Raw genomic sequence first — 21408 nt, 5'->3', positions numbered from 1 at the left:
TGACACCCTGTGATGGCCTTCCCCACCCTGGGGTTTTGCTGGCCTGCACCCGGCCCCGCCTTGGGGGAACCTGTGCATGGGCTCAGTGGGGTCTTCCCTCCCCGACTGGGCCTGAACCCCAGCTGCTGCCTTGGGAGCGATCTACCTTTAGGAATGACTACTGGGGCAGGGAACGCGTTCTGGCCAGCCAGCACCGGGGGCTCCAGCTGTCCTTCGGCCCTGTCCCTGGAGGCACTGGGGGACAGGGAGGGCATTGGGCTTGGGCCAGTCTACAAGGCTGGGGTCTCCGCCAGCCTTGGAGGCCATAGGACAGCTGGGGGTATGGGCTGGTGGGGCCCAGCCCTCCCCTTTCTGCCCAGTCAGGCTAGACGGGCCCATCCGCAGGCCCTGCACTCTGCTGCCCCCTGCTGGGCACGCAGCGCCGAGTGGCTCAGAGGGGCAGTGTCATCTCTGAAGAGACCAGGGCAGGTGCTCCTGGGCGAGCCGCGTGGCCAAAGGCTAATGTTCCCCGAAAGGAAACCAGGGCCTAGTTACAAATTTAATAAAATCCGCCTTATAAGTTACAGCAGCAGCCCCGGGGCTCAGTTTGCTGCCCCAAGAGAAGCAAGAGTTGGGCAAGGCTGGGCAGCTGTTGCCAGAGAGGAAGTTGTCTCAGAGTTCCGGGGCTGTGGAGGGGGCCAGCGCCGCTGCCTCCAGGACGGCCACGGGGCGGGAGCCGGGCAGGGGCTCATGGGCCGGTGGGCGCACAGGGAACAGGCATTGGGGTGGAGGCCAGGCGCCCCACCCCCTGGGTCCCTCAGTCCAAAGTGGCCATGAGCAGGTGCAGCTCTCGGAAGGCACTGCCGTGGCGGCCGCTCAGGCACGACTTGCTCTTGACCAGGACGCTGATGCTCTTGAGCTGCTTGTAGCAGAGCCGGCACTTGTGCAGCCTGGGGCAGAGAGGCAGGGCCTGAGGGGGCACCTGGGCCACGCCAGGGACTGGGAACCCAGGTCCGGAGCCACTGCCCCAGACACGATGTCCTTCATAAGCTGTTCCAGCAGGGCTGTAAACAGCGGGGCCCGGGCCTGTGTCCCCTTGCCTGCCATGGCGCCCCCGCTCGACTCGGGCTGGCCCCTCACCTCTCCTCCCGGCTGATGTCCACGCCCACAGAGGGCGGCGCCGCCAGGATGTCGGTGATCAGGGGCAGGAACCGCTGCAGGATCAGCTTCAGGGAGGTGCAGCCCGTCTGGACGTAGCTTCAGGGGTAGATGGAGTCACAGATGGACACACAGGCCTGTTCCCACCTTGCCCCCCCTGGACCACAGTGGGGGCAACAATACTTCACAGCCACCACACAGGGACGCCCCGCCCTTGGGATCCTTCCTGTGGTCCCCGCCTCCCACACATACCTCTCGTACTTGCTCTGCAGAAGCTTCTCGATCTGCGGCAGCACCGTGGTGCACAGGTCCAGCTTCCACAGCGAGCTGGGGAGGCCAGGACATGGCGGCGTCAGCCCTGCCCCGCCCCTGCCCGCTCTCCCGCTGCAGCCACTTACGCTTTCTGGTTGACGATGTTCAGCAGGTCCACCACCACCGACAGGTCGTTGATGGCCACGGCGGAGTCCACTGATGTCTGCGCACGCAAACACAGCCCCGTCAGGGGTGGGGGCAGCGTGGCCCCCGCGTGGCTGTGCTGGCATTGGTTGTGGGCTGTTAACAAGACTACACCTAATACGAGTGTAAGGCCAGGCCTGAAAGTAGGTGCTCAATAAACAGCAGCGTGTGATGATGAAAGATCACAGATAATCAGGGTGTGGTGACGGGCTGCCTGGCCCCCGCCTGCCTCTTCTGAGTTGAGCCCTAAGCCCAGGGGGAAGGGGGTGGGCGCTTGCCTTGATGTCACCCGTCGTCCACACAGCCCGAACCGTGTCCAGGTTCTTGTGACGGCTGGTGAGCACCACACACATGGTGTCGTGGCCTTTGCGGATCTGTGACATGGCGTCCTCGTCCACCAGCTCCGCCTGCTGGGGGATCTTCACGGCCTGCGTGGGACGGGCACCAGGCGCTGGCTCGGGAGGCAGGCAGCAGAGCCCCGCCCGTGCCCCACGGGCCTCCACCCCGCCCCCGGCTGGGCCCCCACTCACGGGCAGGAAGTCGGAGGCCTTGAGCCCGATGGGCTCGTTCCGCGTGGCGGGGATGATGGCTGGCTCGGCCTTGGGTGCCGGTGTGGAGGTGATGACTGGAGGCCCGGGTGGGACATCGAGCTGAAGGGGTCCAAAGGGAATGAGCAGCCAGCCTGGGACCTCCTCTCTGCCTCCCAGCACGAGGGTCCCCCAACTCCAGCCCCTGAGAGCCCCACCACGCCCGCTCCAGACGTACGTTTGGCATCGGGAGCTGCACGTCCATGGCCGGGCTGGGCTTCGCGGCCTCCTTGGCTGTGGCCGCGTCTGGAGGCAGAAGGAAGAGACCGCTGGGTCAGGCTGGGGGATGGTGGGGGAAGGAGGGATGGGCTCGAGGAAACCCAGCAGCAAGATGGGGAGCAGGACGACGGTCCCCTGAGGGGAAAGCCGGGTGGAGGGGAGGGATGCCTTGTAGGACAAGGTGCTCCGCCCCTGCCCCGGTCACGAAGCAGACCTTTTCTCCCTTTCTTGAGTCCCAACCCCTCCGCTGGCGCCTTGTGGGTCTGGCCTCCCCGGCTCCTGCTCCTGCCCCAGGCCCACGCCCTTCCCACCCGAGGCCTCCCAGAGCCTCCTCTCTGTCCCCTACAACACGCGTCCCCCAGCAGACCATCTGTGTGCTTGGCGCCTACTGTTTGCCCTGCACACACGAGGTGTGGGTCCTGAGGGGAGCGCCCGCCTGCTTGCTCATGCCCCATCGCCAGGGCCTGCCGCCTGTAGACAGGCGGAGGGAACAGACCGGCACGAGGGGCTGGAGGGTGTGCCACGAGGGGCCTGGGAGGAGGGCCTCACAGCAGGAGCGGGTTCCCAGCAGGCCCGGCCCTGCCCCGACTCACCGTCCTCAGGGGGTGCTGGGAAGGGCTCACTCCTCCGGGGCGGTGTCCGGCCTGCAAAGGGGGACCCTGTGTGTGAGCCCTTCTGACCGGGCCTGCCGGGGACCCAGGGCCCTGTCGGAGTGCGGGATGGGAGGTGGCTCCCAGGTACCCGGCTGCAGACCCTTGGCCCTGCCCGCTCGCCCGCAGGCCCTCCCTCCCCCCGGGGCAGGGTAGGGGCGAGCAGCAGCTGCCCGGCCTGGCCCGAGCCCAGGTTCCTGCCCCAGTCCCACAGGAGCACAGAGGGCCTGGGCCCCGTGTGGGTGACGGATGAGGCTAATGGGACCCTCGGCCTCGTGTCACAGACGGGGACACAGGGCTGAGGGGAGCGGGGAGCCAGCCTCACTGATGCTGTTCTTGGGCTGGAAGATCTCGTTGTAGTCCTCGGCGTTCTGGATCTCCGCCCGCGACTCCCGCTCGTCGCGGTCGTCCTCGCTGCTGGGGCTGCGGCGCTCGCTCTCCGAGTTCTGCTTCACCCTGGGGGTGCAGGGCCGAGCGGAAAGGAAGCAGGGCCCCCGTGAGGCCCACGCTGGGCATCCTGGGGCCTCCCGTGATGGGCCTGCTCCTGTGCACCCCGTCCTCAAAGGGCCCGGCCCCCCACCTCTGAGGCTTGCTGCAGGTCGTGCTGGGCCGCTCGTAGATGCGCCGGAGCGGGGCGCTGGGGTTGGGCGGCAGCTGTGCCAGGGGCCGGCTGTCCTGCACGGGGTCCTGGGCCACCGTGCCTGTCCTGGTGACCCGCGTCAGATCCACCACGTAAGAGGAGACGTTGCTCTGGGAGAAGGCCACGCCTATCTGTGGGAAGCGGCAGAGCTGGGGCGAGGCCTGGAGGCTGGAGGGGCCGGATCCCAGCAGGGGGAATGGGAGTGGGGGACCCGGGGTGGACGCAGGCGGTGGCCCGGCGGAAGGGTGGGTGGTAGGTGCCGTGGCTCTCTTACCAGCTGGTCATTGCAGATGGCCAGGTCGGCCACCTTGCCCCAGTTGACGAGGACCACATCGAAGCAGCGCTCGGGCTCCCAGCCGTAGACGCGCAGGGAGTCCTGGCAGCCGCTGTACAGGCAGCAGCCATCAGGGTTGAAGAGGACGCTCCTGCGCCGGGCGAGAGTTGGCGTGGGTCTGGCGGCGCCCAGCCCAGCCTCCCCCCAGGAAGCCCGAGAGCCTAGGACAGGGAGGCCCCCAAACCGCCCACTCGGCCACCGCATACCTGACAGGCCCCGGCTCCCCTTCGATGCAGCTCACCACCTGGAATTTCTCCAGGTCCCAGAAACGGATCGTCCTACAAAGGCAGCCACGTTGTGCCAGGAAGCTAGTCCCCCTACCCTGGCCTCCACACGGGCCCGTGGTTTGGGATGTCAGCTTCTTTCCAGAAACCTCTCCCCGCAGGGCCAGGGCCCTAAGGAACGTCTGGGGCAGGGGCAGGCCCTGACTCAGCAGGGGGCAGGGGGAACACAGCGCCAGGCTGAGCTGGGTGGGCTGGCTGCACTGTGGGTCCCTGCTAGGTGCCCTGGGTCCCAATCTACCCATCAAGGCACAGATCCAGGACACTGGCGCCAGGGAACCAGAGCTGGGGGAGACACGGGTCCAGGGTCCAGTCCTGGGTTGGCTGAAAGCCAGTTTGGTCCACATAGGATCATCTGTGTGACATATGACACCCCAGGGCAGAGACAGACCCGGAATGGAGACACACACAGAGGACAGGGATGGGGAGGGACGGCAGTCGTGGACAGGAACCCCGCCGCTCCTCCTCACCTGTCAGAGCTGCCAGAAGCCAGGAGGTACTCGTTGGGGTGAAATTCCACCACGTTCACAGGCCCCGTGTGACCAGGGAACTCGGACATCATCTTGCCGGCAGTGAGATCCCAGAGCTGAGGGCAGGTGGGGGTAGGGCAGGGCTAGGCTGGGCGCCTCGGCTGCTGGCGCTCCCTCTAATGCAGCCCAAGCTCAGTGTCCACAAACCACCACCCACTCTGGACAGGCTTGGGACATGTGAGTCTGAGCAGGAGGGAGGCGAGGACCCAGCCTGCGTGTGGTCAGCAGACCCGTCCCCAGCCCCTTAGCCGAGGTTGGGCGGAGCTACCTTCACCGTGTGGTCGTCTGCAGCCGATGCCAACCACTTCCCATCGGGGCTGAACCGGAGGCAGCGCACGGCCTGGCTGTGGCCCTGTGGAGGGAGGACAGCACTGCGCTCACCATAGGGCCCTGGGCCCACCAGGCCTCCCCAGCTGCTCACCCCATCATCCCTAATAGTGCCCTCCTGGGGAACGGGCACAGGGGACAGAAGCCTACATTCAGGAGATGTCATAGAAGGACACTGCTCCATGTGTGGCCATGGACTCCCAGGCCTGCAGGACACTCCAGGAAATCAGGACTATGTGGTCATGTCATTTGGGAAACAATGTATTTTATGTCCCCCTTTTGGAGAGTTAAATGCCCTCTTTTAATGTCAAAGGCTCTGAAAACCTCCAACTACCAAACTCACGTGAACAGGAACTCCCTTCACCTAATGACACCAGGCACCTGCCTGGTTTTGCTCAGAGCACAGTTTGATCAACGTGGCTCTGGGGACTCACAGAAAGCCAGAGGGTGCAGGTGGGCCACCCACAGCATGCCCACTCCGCTCCGGGTCCACACTTCACATTCTCACCCAACCTGGGCAGCAATCCCCGCCACCCCTGCCAGGGTCTGGGCACCGTGCCCTGTCCAGAGCGTGCAAGGGACCTGCAGGGTGACCGACGGAGGGTGCCGTCCTTACTCTATAGCGGAAGACACAGCCTTTCCTCCTGATGTCCCAGAGCTGCAGGGAGAGACACAGAGGGGAAGAGTCAGGTGAGGTCACGACTGAGTCCTGGGGTCTGGGCCAGAGGGCAGCATGCAGCCATGGGCAGAGGGGGGCTCATTACACCCCACGGTGGCAGAGGGATGGAAACTGCTCACTAAAGCCGGGCATCCTGAGCAGAATGTCCGGCCACTGCCCGCACGTCTGCCTGCCCTGGGAGGGCGAGGACACGGCTGCAGAGGCAAGACGCCCCCGGACCGGGGAAGCCCACCCCGCAGGCAGGTCAGGCGTCAGCCGGCACCCAGCATATGGGGCCCGGCCAGTCCTGCTGCGGGCCCAGCGGGAGACACTAGGCGCAGGGTGGCGTCTCACCTTGATGTTCGTGTCCTGGGAACCAGAGGCCACAAACTCGCCATATGGGTGGAAATCCAGGCTGCAGATGTTGGCTTTGTGTCCCATGAGTGTGCGAAGAACTAACAAGAACGAAAGCAGAGACAGTGGCGTGAGAGCGAGACGGCTAGCAGACAAGGGGCTGTTCGCCATCTGTGTGCTTTAATATTAACCGCACGGAGAAATAGAACAATGTGGGTTTTAAAAATAGGTGGAAAATCAATCCCAATTGGCCACCCTAACAACTAATTTCCCTGTTTTTTTCTTGAGACATGACAGCCCTTTCTGCTGTTACTCAAGTCCCCAGAAAACACATCGCACACTCCCCAGACTGAGCCCGTGGGCTTGTCCCAGGGTGTTCACGTGCAAACGCCCTGAGGCTTGCAGAGCCAGGTCACCCCTGTGCTCAGTTCAGGCCCCGTGGACGTGGCGCTCAGTCTGCAGGGCACCCAATCCTACCCAAACAGGACAAGGAGACAGGCCAGGAACTTCTAGCTGCAAGAGCAGCTGGTTAGAAAGAGAATGCAGGAAGGCTTCATGGAGGCAGCGGCATCTGAGCAAGGTGTCAGTGGGCGAAGGATGAAGGACATTGTGTTAGGCAGACGGAAGTGGGCAAAGGCCCTAAGTAAGGACTGTAGGTGAGGGCACGTCTGGGGAGGCCCTGGTGCTCACACTGGTCCTCTGGGATCAGACCCCATCCAAGGGATCTTGAGGGTGGCCGTGAAGACAGGTTAAGGAGCCGTGAGAACTGGGAGGAGCCCCAGGACTCATCACCTACTGATCACCCGTCCTGTGAGGTGTGCAGGTCGCTCCCTGGCCAGGCCCGCCCAGCCTGCAGGCAAGCTTGGCGTTACTGCCTCCGAGTATGCTCTGGTACCACGCGTCTTGCTTTCTGAAAGATTTCTAATCCCACTGTCAGAATGAAACAGATCAGCCCGTGAGGGCTGAGGCCAAGGGATATGGAAGTCCGGCCATCCTCACATAGGAGCCAACGTGAGACAGGGTGCCTGGTGAGGTAGTGAGCTCTCTGTTGGAGGAGGTGTTCAAGACTCCGGATGTAACACTTTAGGGACAGGAAGAGTCAAGATCTCAGCACTGGGTACTGAACGCTACTGTATACTCTTCTCCACCCCCCATGGCAGCATGTGGGCTCTGGAGACAGTCCTAGGATCAGTCCTGGCTCTGCTCCTCACTTGCTGTGTGACCCTGGCCAGTCACTTACCCTCTCTGAGACTCACACTGGGTCTTGGTCAGAATTAAGTGAGCAAATGGACATAAAGAGCTTAGCATGGGCCCGGCACATGAAATACTCAATAAATGCTAGTTATGATTATTCCAATTCTAATGCTTCCTACAGAAGGCCTGCCTCCACCCCCGTCTGTCCCCCAAGCTAGACCTCCTCTCTTCCTCCTCAGACCAGAGCATGTGTCCCCATTCTCCCTTTTCTGGCTGCAGTGACAACCTGCCGCCCAGTACAATGGTCACCTGGACACCTCCCTTGTCCCCACAATGTCTGCTGAGCACTTCCAGTGTTCGACGGGCGGAGTGATTTCTGGGCATTAGCTCACCGATTCCCCCTGCTCTGCCCCCAACGCGCAGGTGGGCGAGGCCCGGGGCTGGCCAGCAGGGGCAGAGCCGGAACTTGGGCCGGGCATCTGCTTCTCAAGCAGCTTCCTTTGCCAGGTGCTGTCTGGGTCAAGGCAGCTGACCTGTGCTGCTCAGACAGCCCAGGCACAGGGCAGAGCAGGATAAGAGTGATCTGCTGTCGCTGTCACCTGCCTCGAGGACAGTGTCCATTCCTCATCCACCCGCCCACTGCATCCAGGCATCCTACTAGGTGCCCCTCCGCAGCAGGCCCTGCCAGGTGCTGGCACGGGGACCAAGCAACCTTCACGTCCCTCTCAAGGCTGTCGCATGAGCATCTAACTCAGCTGCACTAGAACCCGAGCAGCTGTCCCTCCTTGCCCCACGTGGCTGCCAGGTGCTGCCGGGGCGTGGCACTGCCTCGCTGACCAGGGCGGCCTGGTTAGTGCAGGGACAGAGGACGCGGCCTCGTGCTGGCTCCCGCTCCAGTCCAGGCACTGCCTCGCTGACCAGGGCGGCCTGGTTAGTGCAGGGACAGAGGACGCGGCCTCGTGCTGGCTCCCGCTCCAGTCCAGCCCACTCGCTTCGCATCCCATGGCGAGGCTTCCAAAATCCTGCCCCGCCCTGTGGCGTCCCAGCCCTGCGTGGGCCAGCTTCTTAAGAGCAGGCCGCCTTCCTGCAGGAGCCACGGGGCTGGCCGCCCCCGCCGCGGGAAGCAGCAGGACCGCATTCTTCTGCCGTGACTCCTGCCCTCGCTCTTCCGTCCCAGGAGGGCGCTTGGACGGGCTCCCCATGCCCGGACTCAGGCATGGCATCTGGGAACTGCATCGAGGAGGGGTGTCCTCGGTCTGTCTGCCACACACGGGAACCTGCAAACACTCCCAGCCAAGCAGCTGCTCGGCCTCCGCCTCAGTCCTCCAGCGACGGGGAGGCCAGCCCTCCAAGGCATCCGATGGGACAGGAGGCTCCCTTTGTGCCTCTTCTGCACCTGGGGCCTCAGTCTGCCTGTGTCACTGTCACCCACGCTCTGGCAGCTGGGAGTGGAGGTGGGCCTGAGGTCTCAGCTCCACCTGCAGAGGGCAAGTTTCTCGCCCATCTGAGAATCGCCAAGTGAGAGGTAGCCAATGGCAGAGCACAGAGCACTGGGATGGGAGTCCTGACACAAGGAAGCAGGTCCCAGGTTCCGCCATGCACAGCTACAGGGTCTATACTAAACTTAGTGCCCTCCCTGGGCCCGTCTGCCTGTCTGTCAGATGAGGGGCCTATGGACCTGCTCTGCATCGGAATCACCTGGAAGCTTCCTGAAAACCAGACTCGGGGCCACCCACTATGATCAGGTGGGGTCTGCGGTATCTGTCAGGAGCTCCTCGCACAGTAGCCAGCCCTGGCCATCCAGGGCCAGAATCCAGAGGTCTTCAGTTTTTATTTCTTGGCCACCTGAATAAATTCCTCTGTGATCAGTGTGATCATTCCACTTGTGAGCAAAACAAAGGTGGCTGAGGAAGCCTGAGCAGGAGGCCCGGTTGTCCTAGCTTCTCGCTTCTGTCCCTTGTTCTCCGGTGAACAGCGAACGGCTGGTGGCTATCCACTGGGGCTCAGGTCCAGGGAGCTGACCACCTTCTGTCCAGGCCTTTTGCCTTCTCAGTTCGAGCCCAGCCAGCCTGGGCTCCCTCCTCCTCTGCCAGACAGAGCCCAGCAATGCCCAAGCAGAGCACTGGGGTGGCCAGGTGGTGGGACCATGTGCTAAGACACAAAGCATGCAGCCCTGCTTATCATCAAAGAGGTGCTGGTGCTCTTTTGTTCTGTTCTTCTGTTTTTTTTCTTTTTTTTTGAGACAGGGTCTCACTCTATTGCCCAGCCCAGGCTAGAGAGCTGTAGTGACAGTTCACAGCAGGCTCAAACTTTTAGGCTCAAGCGATCCTCTTGCCTTAGCCCGCCAAGTAGCTGGGACTACAGGTGCATGCCACCACACCCAGCTAATTTTTTTTCCTTTCTGAGATGGGATCTCACTATGTTGTCCTGGTTGGTCTTGAACTCCTGGCCTCAAGTGATCCTCTGCCTTGGCAAGTGATCCTTCCAAAGTGCGGGGGTTACAGGTGTGAGCCACCACATCTGGCCTCTTTTGGTGTTAGACCATCACCAGCTATGCAAGTGCCAACGCAAGAGGCCGGGGCTCAACCTTTCTTGAGAAAACCCCTCAGAAAGCCCACTGTCATCGAGCACAGCGAACCTTGCCACTGGGCATGCATGGCAGACGCCCACTGTCCTGCAGCCAATGCACAGAATGTACCAGGGGAGAGGCCCAGAAGAACCTTCAAGTCTCAGCCAGGCACGAGGGGCTCTCTTCTAGAAAAAGCAGCCTCGGCAGGATCCACGCTGCTGTCTCCTCTCCAGGGCTTCAGCTCTGGTTTGGGCTGCAAGGCCCAAACCAGAGCTGCCAAAACGCAGTAAGCAAACAGCTCTATTTGGACCTCACAGTGCTGGCCTGCTCGCTGTTCTGAAAAAAATGTTGAATTAGCCATCAACATTAAAAATGGGTGGATTCCACATTGATTTCCAGATTTCTAGATTCTCTTAAAAAAAAAAAACCTGTAGAGCTGGCAACACCTTCTGAGGCTGAGAGGCGGCAGGCGGGACTATCCACTCGGCCGGGAACTGAGGGCCTGAGTTTCCAGACTGAAAGAGCCCCGCGAGGACCTAGCACGGGGGTGAACACACCCCCACCAAGGCCCGCCACTGTGAAACGCCGAGCACTGGGACAGAGACCCTACAAGCTTGCAGTCAGAGAGAGGTGGCGGGCGGTGAGACGCTGGTCCCTGTGAAGGACCTGGGGTCAGAACGGCTCTGCCCCAACTGGTTGCCACTGTCCCCGCAGCAAGCCTGGAACCTAAAAGGCAGTAGAGCTGCGCCTCCAAAATTCCACCAGCAAATTATTTCCAACCTCAGATTCTATACTCAAACTTATTTTTTAAAAAAAAAAGGATGAGGGTAGAATCAAGTCATTTTCTGCCATGGAAGGTCACTAAAATCATGCCTGCCACATACCCTTTCTCAGTAAGCTATGAAAGTATGTGCTCCAACAAAAAGGAGGAGAAAACCAAGAAAGCTGACGATATGAGCCCTGGAAGAGCAGATGGAAAGAGAGACGTCCCAGAGAGGAGACAGAGGCCCACGGTGACAGCTGGGCTACAGGCCCCAGTGCTCCAAGGCCACTGGGACCTGGAGGACAGTGGCTCTGAGGAGAGACACCTGGATTACGGGATGGGTTTACTCTTCTGGCAGAGAATCTGGGGATGAATTAGTGACAGGGACACTGAAAATATACAGATGAAGAAAAGAACAATTATTAACTCCAGGGAAACTATGCTTCCAGAAAAGAAGCATAATCGGTTGTGGAGGACAGTCACGTGGCCCTTGCCGTGTAAACACTGAATTTCAGCGGCGATCCTGGGAGGGGAGGAGAAGCGCCGTGAGTGGATGAGAAGGAAACTAAAATAAGACCAACCAACAGAAGATCCGCCCCAGGCCCACATCCCAGCGGCACCAGTGCGCCGGGGCTGAACGGGGGTCCGCGCTCCCCCGATTTACGCAGCTCTCCCCACAGCCACCTCACTCGCTCATGCGTCCTGCAGGGTCCGCGGCAGCACCTGACGCCCACCCAGGCTCTGAATCCATACACACCCCCGCACCTCCACCCACACGGTTGTACATTTAGACATTCCTGGGCGCCCCTGTGCCAGCCGCTCTGGAGGCAGCCATGCGCTTTGCTGCCAGGCTCACAGGGACGGGGAGGGCCCAGAAACGGGGAAGGGGAAGAGGAAGGGGGCTCCGAGGCCTACTTTTGGCAGCTTCCAGGTCCCAGACGCGGATGGAGCCCGACTGGGAGCCGGCCACGATGAGCTCCTCGGGGGTATTGAGGCGGACACTCTCCACTGGGGACGTGTGGCCCGTCAGGCTCTGTGGAGAGAGGGCGACAGCTTCAACGCACCGCGTGGACAGACGCCCCCCACGCCAGGGCGACGCCCCGGATTCTGGGCCCCGGGGAAGGCTTCTGCGAGAAGTGGCCAACGCCTCAGCTCCCCGGGCGAAAGCGCCAAAGCCCAGTCATTCCCCAGCCACCTCCCACCGCGCTCTGACATGGGTGTCACTGCAGAAATGGCCCTGGGCCCCTCGGAGGAGAGCAACTGGCCGAGATAAGGAGATGCGGTCCCTGCAGCCCCACGTGCAAACCAGCCCACCCACGCTCTGCTCCCGCCTGCACTCCGCCCGGCACGAGCCCTCGGCAATGGACACCACGGCAGAGTGGCGGCCGGCTCGCCGCAGGCTCACGCTAGGCCACGCACCCAGGCAGGGGCCCGTGGAACCCAGAGGACGTGGGAGTGACTCTCCTGGAGGACCCAACTCAGAGCAGGCCCCAGGCTCAGCCACTCTGTCGGGGGACGTGCCAGCTTCTCCAGCTTTCTGGAGAGGAGGCTAGAACCTGAGGTCCATGGTCTCTGGCCACTCGAAGGCACAGTGGCACCTCTATCAGTGTTTGCTAAGACGACAGTCCCCACAGGGGTCAGAGAGTTCCAAGCGCTTGTCTGACTCCCAAACGTCCCTGGGAGGAGTACAAACAGGCACAAACCCCAGGGAGGACCACTGGGCACAACTGCCCACGTGAGGAATGCCCACTCCCTTCAAAGCAGCCGTTCTGCCTCTGGTCTTGCCCTCTACACTCAAACACAGACTCAAGCTTATTCACTGCGGTGGCCCAACAAGAAATCGGGCACGATATAAATGCCCATGATAGGAAACTGGTTAGCTAAGCTGTTGGTTCGCCCACACTCGCCCATGCAGTGGACTGTTGCTCAGCCCAGAAACAAGTGAGGAACCAACCCTTCAAATGTGATCCAGGCTAATCCATGACACTTTTAGGTATAAAAAGATGGAAGACGGTGTCCACAACATGATAGCGCCTGTGTGAAAGGCAGGGGGAAACGTACATACCTGCTTGCACATGTATAAAATAACTCTGGAGGGACACAGAATTGGGAACTGCACAGCCAGGCGCGGTGGCTCACGCCTGTAATCCTAGCACTCTGGGAGGCCGAGGCGGGTGGATCACTCAAGGTCAGGAGTTCGAAACCAGCCTGAGCAAGAGTGAGACCCCGTCTCTACTAAAAATAGAAAGAAATTAATTGGCCAAATAAAAATATATAGAAAAAATTAGCCGGGCATGGTGGCACACGCCTGTAGTCCCAGCTACTCAGGAGGCTGAGGCAGGAGGATCGCTTGAGCCCAAGAGTCTGAGGTTGCTGTGAGCTAGGCTGACGCCATGGCACTCTAGCCTGGGCAACAGAGTGAGACTCTGTGTCAAAAAAAAAGAGAACTGCAGCTGCCTCCAAGGAGGGCTGTGGGGGTCAGGGGCAGGAGGAAGACTTCTCACTGCCCCATTTCTGGTCAGTCATGGTTGATTCTTTTTCAACTGTGTATGTTATTCCTTTGGCATTAGAGGGGGAAGAAAACAAATGTGAACCCTAAACACAAAGTAAAACAAAACAAGGCTGGGCGTGGTGGCTCACGCCTGTAATCCTAGCACTCTGGGAGGCCAAGAAGGGAGGATCACTTGAGGCCAGGAGTTTGAGACCAGCCAGAGCAACAGCGAGATCCCATCTCTACAAAAAATTTTTTAAAAATCAGCTGGGCGTGGTAGCACATGCCTAAAGTCCCAGCTACTCGGGAGGCTGAGGCAAGAGGATCCCTTGAGCCCAGGAGTTTGAGGTCACAGTGAGCTACAATGATGCCACTGTACTCTAGCCGGAACAACAGAGCAAGACACTGTCTCCAAAACAAACAAACAAACAAAGCATCTTAATCCATTCTTACTGAACCCTGGTACCCTGGCTGCGGTTTGGGTAGATGGATCTAGCAAAAACAATGAAGTGATTAAGTTTCTACTAATGAATATCACCTCCCACCATTATTATTTTTTTTTTTTACCTTTATTTTGCCAACAGTCAAAAGAATGATACTGCATTTGTTGGCATGCATGCAGGGAGAAAAAAGGTTAGGTTCCTATGCTGTTGGTAAAAATGTAAATTGATTTCTGGAGGGCAATTTGGCAATATGTTTTGAAAGCTTTTAAAAAAAGTGCACGCCCTTGAATTTAATGCAACCATCACAGATCTGCTCAAAGATTTAGGGAGATGAGGATGTTCACCACTGGATGGTTCGTCATAGCCAAAAAACTGGAATCAATCTCCACGCTGACAACAGGGCGTGGCTAAGTTAATTACAGCTCATCGCTACAGCGGAATACCAGGAAGCCATTAAAAATTATGTCGTAAAGGAACATTTGTTGACACAGGAAAACTCTTACAACATTGTTATTTTAAAAAACCAAGCTACACAGGAATCTGATAGTGTTTTGGAAATATATATATATATATATTTTTTAGACAGGGTCTGGCTGTTGCCCAGGCTAGAGTGGAGTGGCCCAATCAAAGCTCACAGCAACCTCAAACTCCTGGGCTCAAGCGATCCTCTTCTTGCCTCAGCCTCCTGAGTAGCTGAGACCACAGGCACATGCCACCATGTGGAAATATATCTTTGTATATTGCGCGTGCATTTGTGTTTTTGCACGTGTGTATGTGCGTGTACATGTATATATGCATCTTTCTCAGCACCTAGAAGGACACAGACCAAAATACCAACTGTAGTGGTTTTTGGATAATAGAACTGTATGTATTAATAATTTTAATTTTTCTCCTTTATGCTTGCCTGTTTGATAAACAGTTTCCAACATCGAACACAGTTGTGTAACCAGAGGGAAAATGCTAGTAAAGAACTAGCTCCCTAAGCAGCTCCAACCAGGTCCCCCCAAATCCTTGCTGTGGAATGAGGTTGGGAAGGAATCAAAATAAACTTGTACACGCAGCCGCCAGGCGGGCAGATGGGCAGGTGGGCAGGGAGGACTGCAGGCCTTTCAGCTCTGTCACAGGCCTAGGGGTTTATTTTAGCTTTCTCCTGCAGACTGTCTGGATTTCTGTCCCATGGGCAGGTGCCTCCCTCATTCCTGAGGGCTGGCTGCTGTCCCAGCCACCCTGGGGTGTCCTGGGCTTCCTCGAGCAGACAGCTGCGGGGGGCACTGATGGTGTGCTGTGTCTCCCTCACTCTTCCCTCCACCCCCGAGCTGGGCCCCCAGAGGATGGGGTGCCCTGAGCTCAGTGGAATCCACAAAGGCGCCTGCTCCCCAGCCCCCAGCCCCCAGCCGTCCCATCCCCCGCTGCTCACCATGATGCAGTTGGGCTTGTTGATGGACCACAGGTTGACACGGCAGTCATCCCCGCCTGTGGCCAGCAGCCGCCCGGAGGCTTTGCCCAGCACCAGCGAGGACACATTGCTGGCGTGCGCGACGATCTCCTCTACACGGGAAAGGAGAGGGAGAGGCAGTCAGGGGGCTGGATGGGGCCACAGAGGTGGGGTGGCCCTGCTCGGCCACTAGCTCTGGGACTTGAAGCCCAGCTCTGTCTCCTTCAGTCCCCCGAGGTGCCGCAGGAGCTGTAGGACCAGCAGGCAGGGAAGCGCATGGGCCCGAGATAGAAGCAACCCTCCCTCCACTTCAGTCCTTCCCGTCCTACCGTTGGGCCTCGTGATGTTTTCCCTTTTTCCAAATATCACCTGATCACATTGACCAGCTATACTCAATTTTTAAAATTAACTTGCTATTTTTAGTTAGTTTTGTCTTAAGCAATAATATCCATAAATTACAAGTTTGATACACTCATGATACTTTTTAAATGCTACAAAAACAAAAACAATTATTAAAATAAAAATGACGGACCCAAGCACCGCCTAAGCTCCCATCAGCTGCTGCTCTACACACAAACGCTTAGCGGAACACACTTTAAGAAAAATCCTAGCACTCTGGGAGGCCGAGGCAGGAGGATCGCTTGAGGTCAGGAGTTCGAGACCAGCCTGAGCAAGAGCGAGACCTTGTCTCTAATAACAATAGAAAGAAATTAGCCAGGCAACTAAAAATAAAAACAAAAAATTAGCCGGGCATGGTGGCGCCCGCCTGTAGTCCCAGCTACTCGGGAGGCTGAGGCAGGAGGATGGCTTGAGTCCAGGAGTTTGAGGTTGCTGTGAGCCAGGCTGACGCCACAGCACTCTAGCCCGGGCAACAGAGTGAGACTATGTCTCAAAAAAAAAAAAAAAAGAAGAAAAAAAAAAGAACAGAAGTCGACTCTAGACCAGCTGTCCCCACATGAGCTCACACAGGCTTTGCTCACAGATTCAGAATTACCAATCAGGTGCCGGTCTGGGCTCTGCTATCTGCTACTGTGTGGCCTTAAATAAATCACTCACCCTCTCTGAGGGCCAGGTTCCTGTCTGGTAAATGGGAATGATAGTGCCTGCCTCCCACCTAATGCCGAGGACTCAGAGAATACACTGTGAGCTGCTCAGAAGCGGGCGAGCGCCCCGCGGCTGTCGGGCAGGATCAGGACTAGTTGCCATGAGAGAGGAGGCCAGGGGACCCCGGCAGGCGGGCACAGGAGGCAGCAGACCCAGCAGACTGGGCGGGGGTGAGGGCTGACCAGGAAGAGCAGGGGGCCACGTGGGCAGCAGACACGCGGCTCAGAGGGCCTCGTCAGTGCTCTGACGGGAACGGGGCACAGGCAAGAAAGCAAGAGGTGGCCCAGGCCTCCGAGCCAGTCCCCAAGCGAGCTCTCCTGGAAGAGAGGAGAAAAGCCAGACCTTCCCGCACAGGCTAGGGGAAAACCCCAACGTGCCGATGCCTGGAGGCAGCTGGGTGGCTGGCGTGGGTGACGCCGAGGAGAAGGTGTTGCATCTGTCCCTTCTGTGCCCCAGCCCGGGACTCCACCCTGCCCAGTCTCTCTGGTGTGGGCTGCAGACCACAAGGAGGTTAGGAAACCGGGCCCAGGAAAGCTACTTGCTGGGCAGCTTGGCTCACAGGGGCTACCACAAATGCCCAGGGAACCAAGCTCACGAATGACACGCCACCGCATGGCCTGGCCAGCGCAGAGCCGGCACAGCAGCACCCAGCCACAGCAGGGGCGAGAGTTCCCTGCAGCCCAAACATGAGCCACTGGGGACCCTGCCATCTGGATCCAAGGGAGCTGGGCCCCTCTCTAGTCTTCATGTCAACCATGGAGCCTTCTTTCTAGACACTGTGGGGACAGATATTTGTCTACTCAACAGCTTCTGCCCCACCTGGAAAGAGGGTAGCCCACCTACTCCCACGGCATTCTGTTCCTGCACCTCGAGCCCTCTGCCCTTCCCTGCAGACACCCCTGTGCACGCTGCCCTGTGCCCACGCCTGTCTGGAGGCCTGTCTGTCTACCCTGGCTCTCGGCCCTCCCAGGGAAAGTTCTGGCTGGGCCCCACCTCACTGGGCCTCGGGACTGCTGCCCCCGAAGGCAGCCAGAAATTCATAACGTAAGTATGTCCTGGGTGCCTGCTCGGGGCCTAGCACTGGGGAGGCTGTGGAGAGCGAGGGATGGAGAGAGAGGGGGACAGAAGGTTCCTGTCTTTATGCCTCAGTGTGATCAGATGGTTTCCGGGACGGGGCACTGAGCTGGCAGGGCAACAGACTTTGGGGGCAGAAGGATTTGGAAGCTGGGCCCTGCTGAAAGGGCCTGCAGCAGTCCCTCCAAGCAGCCCCCCAGGGACTGACTCCATGTAGGGACAGGGTGGGTGGGGGTTTGGGGACACAGCACAGGCACCAGCAAAGGAGGCACAGGGCACTGGCCCCAGGTGCTCCCCCTCTATCCGGGCGCCTCACAGGACAGCAAACGCCAGTGGCCTAGGCTGGGGTACCTGATTTTAACGCAAACAAAGCCCCTCTGTGTCCACTGGCAGCCGGCTGACAGCTGCTGCTCTGCCCTGGGGCACAAGCCCACACCAGTGTCCCGAGCTCTGTGGTACAATCTGGGCCCCACGCCCCACACAAAGCTGGGGGACACTTTGCACTCTGGCCAAAGGTGCTGCGGACCTGCATCCCCAACAGAAGATGCAAAGAACCAGGCTTCAATGACACATGTTGGCCAAGCACCTCTGACCCTCACCAGACCCTAGAGCCACAAGGAGCCAGAGGTCATGCGGCCATGGGCTCTTTAGATAGTTTATTTCCACGGAAACCACGTGCACATGAAATCATCAGCAGATGCCCCATGTGCCTGATCACATTACTTCCTGCTTAGAGGGCTTGGCCTTGCCATAGCCTCAGGAGGGCTGGGGGCCCGTAGACATGTGCCCCTGCAGAACTCACTAGCTTCATGTGGCACCATGTTCCTCCTGCAGCTGTCTCACAGCCCATGGCCTCCTCTGAGTCCTTCCAATACACTGAGCTTCCTGCCTCAGGGCCTTTGCACGTGCTGTTCACGCAGCCTACAGCATTCCCTACTCCACCCACCACCTCCATCTCCCACTTAATTGATTCAAAGCACAGGCACCAGCATGGAATTACAGAATGAGAGACAGATGGGCATGGTGATCTAATTCTCACCTGTTGATCTCCCCAGGCTGTGCCCCCACTGTACAGAAACCTTGTCTGTTTTGTCCCCCACTGGCTCCCCAGTGCCTAGCTCTATGCTCATCTCTGATGAAGGGATGGATACATAATCCCAAATGCAAAGCCACTCTGTCCAAAGTGTACGCTCCTTAGGAAGCCATTACAGGTTCTCCCAGAAACCTAGGGCTTTGGGAACGATGTGAAAATAATGGCCCAGACCTCTCAATTTACAAATAAGGAAACAGAGGCCCAACAAAGGGCTTTGCTCAGGGTCTCCTAGTTAAAAATTAGCGGATCTTGCCTCAGCTGCTGAACACGGCCCAGGGACTGCTCACAGCAGAGGGTGACCAGGTGGAGCACACCAAAGCTATGCCAACCATTATTACAGGTGGCATAGGGCCCACAGAGGTGCCAATGTGTAAAGGAGTTCTCAATGATCTGGGGACCCTTGGGATCCTTAATCCTTTCAGGGGGTCTGAGAGAGCAAAACTATTTTCACACCACTGCTAAGATGGTATTTGCTTTTTGCACTTGTGTGCTCACAAGCATACAGTGGAGTTTTCCAGAACATCGCTAGGGTTATAGTTGACTATATATTCTTGTTTTAAAATGCCTACTGCTAATTTCTAACATGGAAAATATTGAAGCTATAACTCCCATAAACTTTGGGGTCCTCAATAATTTTTAAGAGTACAAAGAAGTCTTAAGATGGAAGAGTTTAGAACCGCTAGTATAGAGCAATGGCGGGATGGGGTGCTCACATTCAGCGACATTCCAGAGCCCTGTTAGCATTCTGCTGCCCACCCCTCTGCTCCTTTCACCTCCACCCTCAACTCCGAGATGCTTTTATCTGACTGGGGAAGTCTGACTTGCAAGTTGTATGAAAATGCTGAGGACAACTTTCAGGATTTCTCACCCCATTCTGCCTGGCAGCCTAACTGGAAATCTTGTGTTAAGTGCTTTATCATGGTCATTCTCTCACGTGATCTTATAGAACCAACACAGGTGTGAACCAAGGTGTGATTATCTCATTGTACAGATGAGAAAACTAAGCCTCAGAGAGGGTAAGTTACCCACCCAATGTTACCCACCTAAGCAGTGCCAGTCATGATTTACACCTTGGTCTATTTTACTCTAAGGCCTGCGAATCTCCCCCAGTGCCAAGAACAGGAAACAAAGCTGAGAGTTCACGTTCCCCTGCAATGAGCAGCTGACAGAATAAATGAGGTGAAGAAAAACGAAAACCACTCACGCAACTTCCAGGCCGTCTTGGTGACCACAGGAGTGGCCATCCTTCAGCTGGCTGGCACCTGAAGCCCCACCCACAAAATGGACTGTCCTTTCCTTGTGGGGTGGGGGTGGATCCCCCCCAGATCCACCAATCAAGTTGGCAGAGAGTTTCCAAACATCCAGGCAGAGGGAATTCTTGTCGCCTGGCCCCGGACCGCCTCGTGGTTTTAAATCACCCACAACAACACCAGCAGCCTGTACACATCTGTCAGGACCCAGGATCACGGAATGTCAGGCTTGAGCCATCTCAGCTCAACACCAGGCTGGAATACAAACAGAGGCGATGGCTTGTTAGGGTAAGAGCTGCAGGTCCCTGGATCACTAAGGCCACTTGATAAAGACTAACACCCACCAAAGCAACCACAGCCAGAAGCTGCATCACAAATTGGCTCTGAGAATCTGCAGAGGAAGCACCTCAGGCAGGGTGACTTGAACACCGGGAAGAAGGTCCTCCCAGACGCTGGGATAATGGGAGCCGGCTGCTCCAGGATGCTGACTGCCTAAAGTGCAGCAGCTGCAGTGGGGCGGGGAAGACCACGTGTTCCCAATTCACATAGATTTCTGGGAGTCACTGTTTTTGCCTGACTGTACAGGATGGGGGGTGGAGTCAGAGCCAAACTTGGGGGCCCACGAGAGGCAATCCAGAGACAGCCATTGAAGTCCTCTCTGGGGAGAATCTCAAAGAGGACCGGAGGGGTCCTCAGATCCTGGCAAGGGAACCACTGCTGCCCACTGCAATTCCCTAGTACAGAGCTGGGAACTAGGCCTCCAGTCTGGGTATGAGTATGACTCCTCAACTCTGAAAGGCCACTTCATGCAGCCTCCCACCGCCTTCCCACAGCCACTTCACCTCTTTCCCATGAACCCTCTCTCCTCCCGTCCCCGTTCTCCTGGGTCCCCTAGTTCTGCCTCTCTAATCCCCCGTTCACACACCCCTTTTCCCAGCCACCCTGAGTCTCCCAGTCAGGCATATCCTGTCTCCTGAGCTCCCTAACTTGGCCCCTGCGTCGCCGCACTCCCTTCACTCCCCTTTCCCATCAGCTATCGGTGTCCCCCATTCATTCACTCTCCCGCGTCTCCCTACTCATTACGCGGACCCCCAGCTCTGCTTCCGGCCTCCCTGGTTTTCCCCCTTCCGCCTCCACGCCGGCCCCGCTCGTCCGGGGGCTGGGCTGGTCCCTCGGCCTCGGCTGATCCTCCCACCCCTCTCGGCTTGCGGGGCACGAGCTCTAGCCTCCCCTCGCTGAGAACCCTCTCTCCCCGAAGCCCGGCCGGCCCCGCCTGGCTCGGCCCGGCCCAGGGCCCACAGTCCCCTCGCCTCCTCGTCCCCTTGCCCACTCCACCTGCAGCTGCGGCTCGGAAGGCCGAGGCTCTGCTCCAGGCGCGACCCCTACTTGCCTCCATCCCCTGTCCTGATTGGCCGCTGCTTGACAACCGACCCTCACAACAAACCCTCCGGTCCAGAGCCCCGCCCACCTTACCTCCCGCACCAATCCGCCGCCGCAGGCGCTCCGCCTCCCGTCAGGATTGACCAATGGAAGCAGGCGCTTCTGCCGCTTTTCCTAAGTACCCGCCCTCTTTTCCCGAATCGGACTACTCACGAGGAAGGAGCGTCCAAGAGCCTCCCCTCGGCCTCTAATGAGCCAATACGGGCTGCCATTTCCTTGCTCCCGCCTCTGTCTCAAGCTTTCCCTCTACTCCCCCTTTCCGTCTCTTCCTTGAACCTCGTTCGCGTTTGAAAAATTTGCGAGACGCCCTCCAATGGCGGCTGCACCAATGGCTTTAGCAACCGTCCTGGGTTGACCAATCAGCGTCCGCATTATTGGA

General features: G+C 58.4%; 2 protein-coding genes across 4 annotated transcripts in view; one reads left to right on the top strand and one right to left on the bottom strand.

Annotated features, from left to right (window-relative positions):
• Positions 1 to 21408, top strand: part of CIAPIN1 (cytokine induced apoptosis inhibitor 1) — a 328736-nt gene that overhangs the window by 52045 nt on the left and 255283 nt on the right. The gene's annotated exons all lie outside the window — the stretch shown is intronic.
• KATNB1 (katanin regulatory subunit B1) lies at positions 526 to 21057 on the bottom strand. 3 transcript variants are annotated; one of them, XM_075995677.1, is made up of 20 exons: positions 20980 to 21057; positions 19544 to 19844; positions 15051 to 15181; positions 11615 to 11732; positions 6174 to 6274; positions 5778 to 5819; positions 5103 to 5186; positions 4775 to 4890; positions 4230 to 4301; positions 3964 to 4114; positions 3630 to 3820; positions 3375 to 3505; positions 2993 to 3043; positions 2359 to 2426; positions 2124 to 2243; positions 1872 to 2021; positions 1536 to 1612; positions 1390 to 1464; positions 1120 to 1236; positions 526 to 929 (listed from the first exon to the last, which is right to left on the bottom strand). In XM_075995677.1, the coding sequence occupies exons 2-20, from the start codon at positions 19581 to 19583 to the stop codon at positions 797 to 799; spliced, it is 1968 nt and encodes a 655-aa protein (XP_075851792.1). In that variant the 5' UTR covers positions 19584 to 19844; positions 20980 to 21057; the 3' UTR covers positions 526 to 796. The 3 variants fall into 3 exon arrangements, with proteins under 3 accessions (XP_075851792.1, XP_012599413.1, XP_012599414.1); XM_012743959.2 differs by having other exon boundaries at positions 20925 to 21047; XM_012743960.3 differs by lacking the exon at positions 20980 to 21057 and adding an exon at positions 19934 to 20399.

Source organism: Microcebus murinus, chromosome 20 (genome assembly GCF_040939455.1).
Source record: "Microcebus murinus isolate Inina chromosome 20, M.murinus_Inina_mat1.0, whole genome shotgun sequence".
NCBI classification, from domain to species: Eukaryota; Metazoa; Chordata; class Mammalia; order Primates; family Cheirogaleidae; genus Microcebus; species Microcebus murinus.
This window is presented reverse-complemented; position numbering and strand designations above follow the sequence as displayed.